The following is a 1231-nucleotide window of genomic DNA, read 5'->3' on the forward strand; positions in this document are numbered from 1 at the left end:
GCCGGGCTGAACCACGATATTGATGCCATCGCGGAGGAAGATGAGAAGGCAATCACGACTAGAGTGGCCAGGGTTGAGGTTAAGGAGCGTTGGAACCTGGCCTGAGCGCATGATGCCGACGGGCGCCGAAGCGTCATCCATGACAATGCCGTGCTCGCGGAGCACCTGGGCACGTTCCTCTTGGAGTGAGACTGTTTGGAGCAGCTTATCTTCCCATGATTGTGTCAGCGAGTCCATGAGTCGTTCGCTCTCTGCTAGCGCCGCTTCAACATCTTCAATGGCCACCTCGTCTTCTCCAATGCGAATGGTATCGCTCTGCACACCGGCTTGGGCGGAGGCTAGCTCGAGGCGGAGTCGTTCAATCTCCTCGTTGAGCTGGCGCACCATGGTGGCGGTGGCATCCTCGTTTACCACAGCGCGGTTTACGATGTTTTTGGCTTGATTGGCATAGCGCAGCGTCGAGAGTGTCTCCTCATAGTTGATGGCCGCTGGGCTAATGGCTGCCAGCATGAGGGTTTTGGAGTTGCCACCAAGCGATTCACGGAGGAGCCAGGTTAGCACTGATTCTCGATAGGGCACGTGTTGGCCCTTTTTACCCCGTCCCTTATCAGCCAGCGTAGAGATGACCTTGCCGAGCGTGCTCAGGCTCTGGTTGATTACGTTGCCTTCTTTCATGCGATCGCTCTTGCCAGCGTTGATTTGTCCCGATCGCTCCGAGCCAGCCAGATCGACAAGGCTAATCTTGGACACGCGCTCCTGTTCGACTCGCTTACTGCCACGTTCAATGACGGCAGTTTGGGTAAAGATGAGCTGAAAGATAGCATGGCTGCGCGAGCTGACATCGTTCATGGCCGTTGCCTTGACGGTTCGCATCTAAAAGGAATGCGAGAGAAGGCGGAGGCAAATGGCAGTCGTGTGAAGTGGCACTTGGATGGGCGGTCCAGAGGCATGTCGACGAGGCAGCGCGCTTTCTTCTGGTGCGATTTGCCAAATTGTCGTAGTCGACTTACCCGACTGCCATCATCCATGAGCTGCTGAACCATGGCAAAATTGCTCACGGCGTGGGAGGTGAGGCCCTCAACGTAGGGCCCCGTGGATGCGTTTTCGCGCACGCGAAGGGTATGCTGGGTTGAAGTGGGAGCAAGCAAGTCTTTGACCTTTTCGAGGTAGATTTCCATGTAGCTGACCTCAACCTGCAAGACCGTGCGATGGCGAGCCGTTGAAAAAAAAA

The 1231-nt window shown here is 55.9% G+C and overlaps 1 protein-coding gene across 1 annotated transcript in view; it reads right to left on the minus strand.

Annotated features, from left to right (window-relative positions):
- Positions 1-327: 327 nt before the first annotated feature.
- Positions 328-1231, minus strand: part of MONBRDRAFT_15748 (uncharacterized protein) — a gene marked incomplete at both ends in the record, with an annotated part of 1881 nt that continues 977 nt past the window's right edge. Inside the window, 2 exons of the mRNA XM_001744258.1 lie at positions 328-873; positions 1011-1193. Of these exons, the coding sequence (XP_001744310.1) occupies positions 328-873; positions 1011-1193 (729 nt within the window). The remainder of the gene's footprint in view (positions 874-1010; positions 1194-1231) is intronic.

This window comes from Monosiga brevicollis, genomic scaffold, assembly GCF_000002865.3.
Source record: "Monosiga brevicollis MX1 MONBRscaffold_5 genomic scaffold, whole genome shotgun sequence".
Taxonomy (NCBI): Eukaryota; class Choanoflagellata; order Craspedida; family Salpingoecidae; genus Monosiga; species Monosiga brevicollis.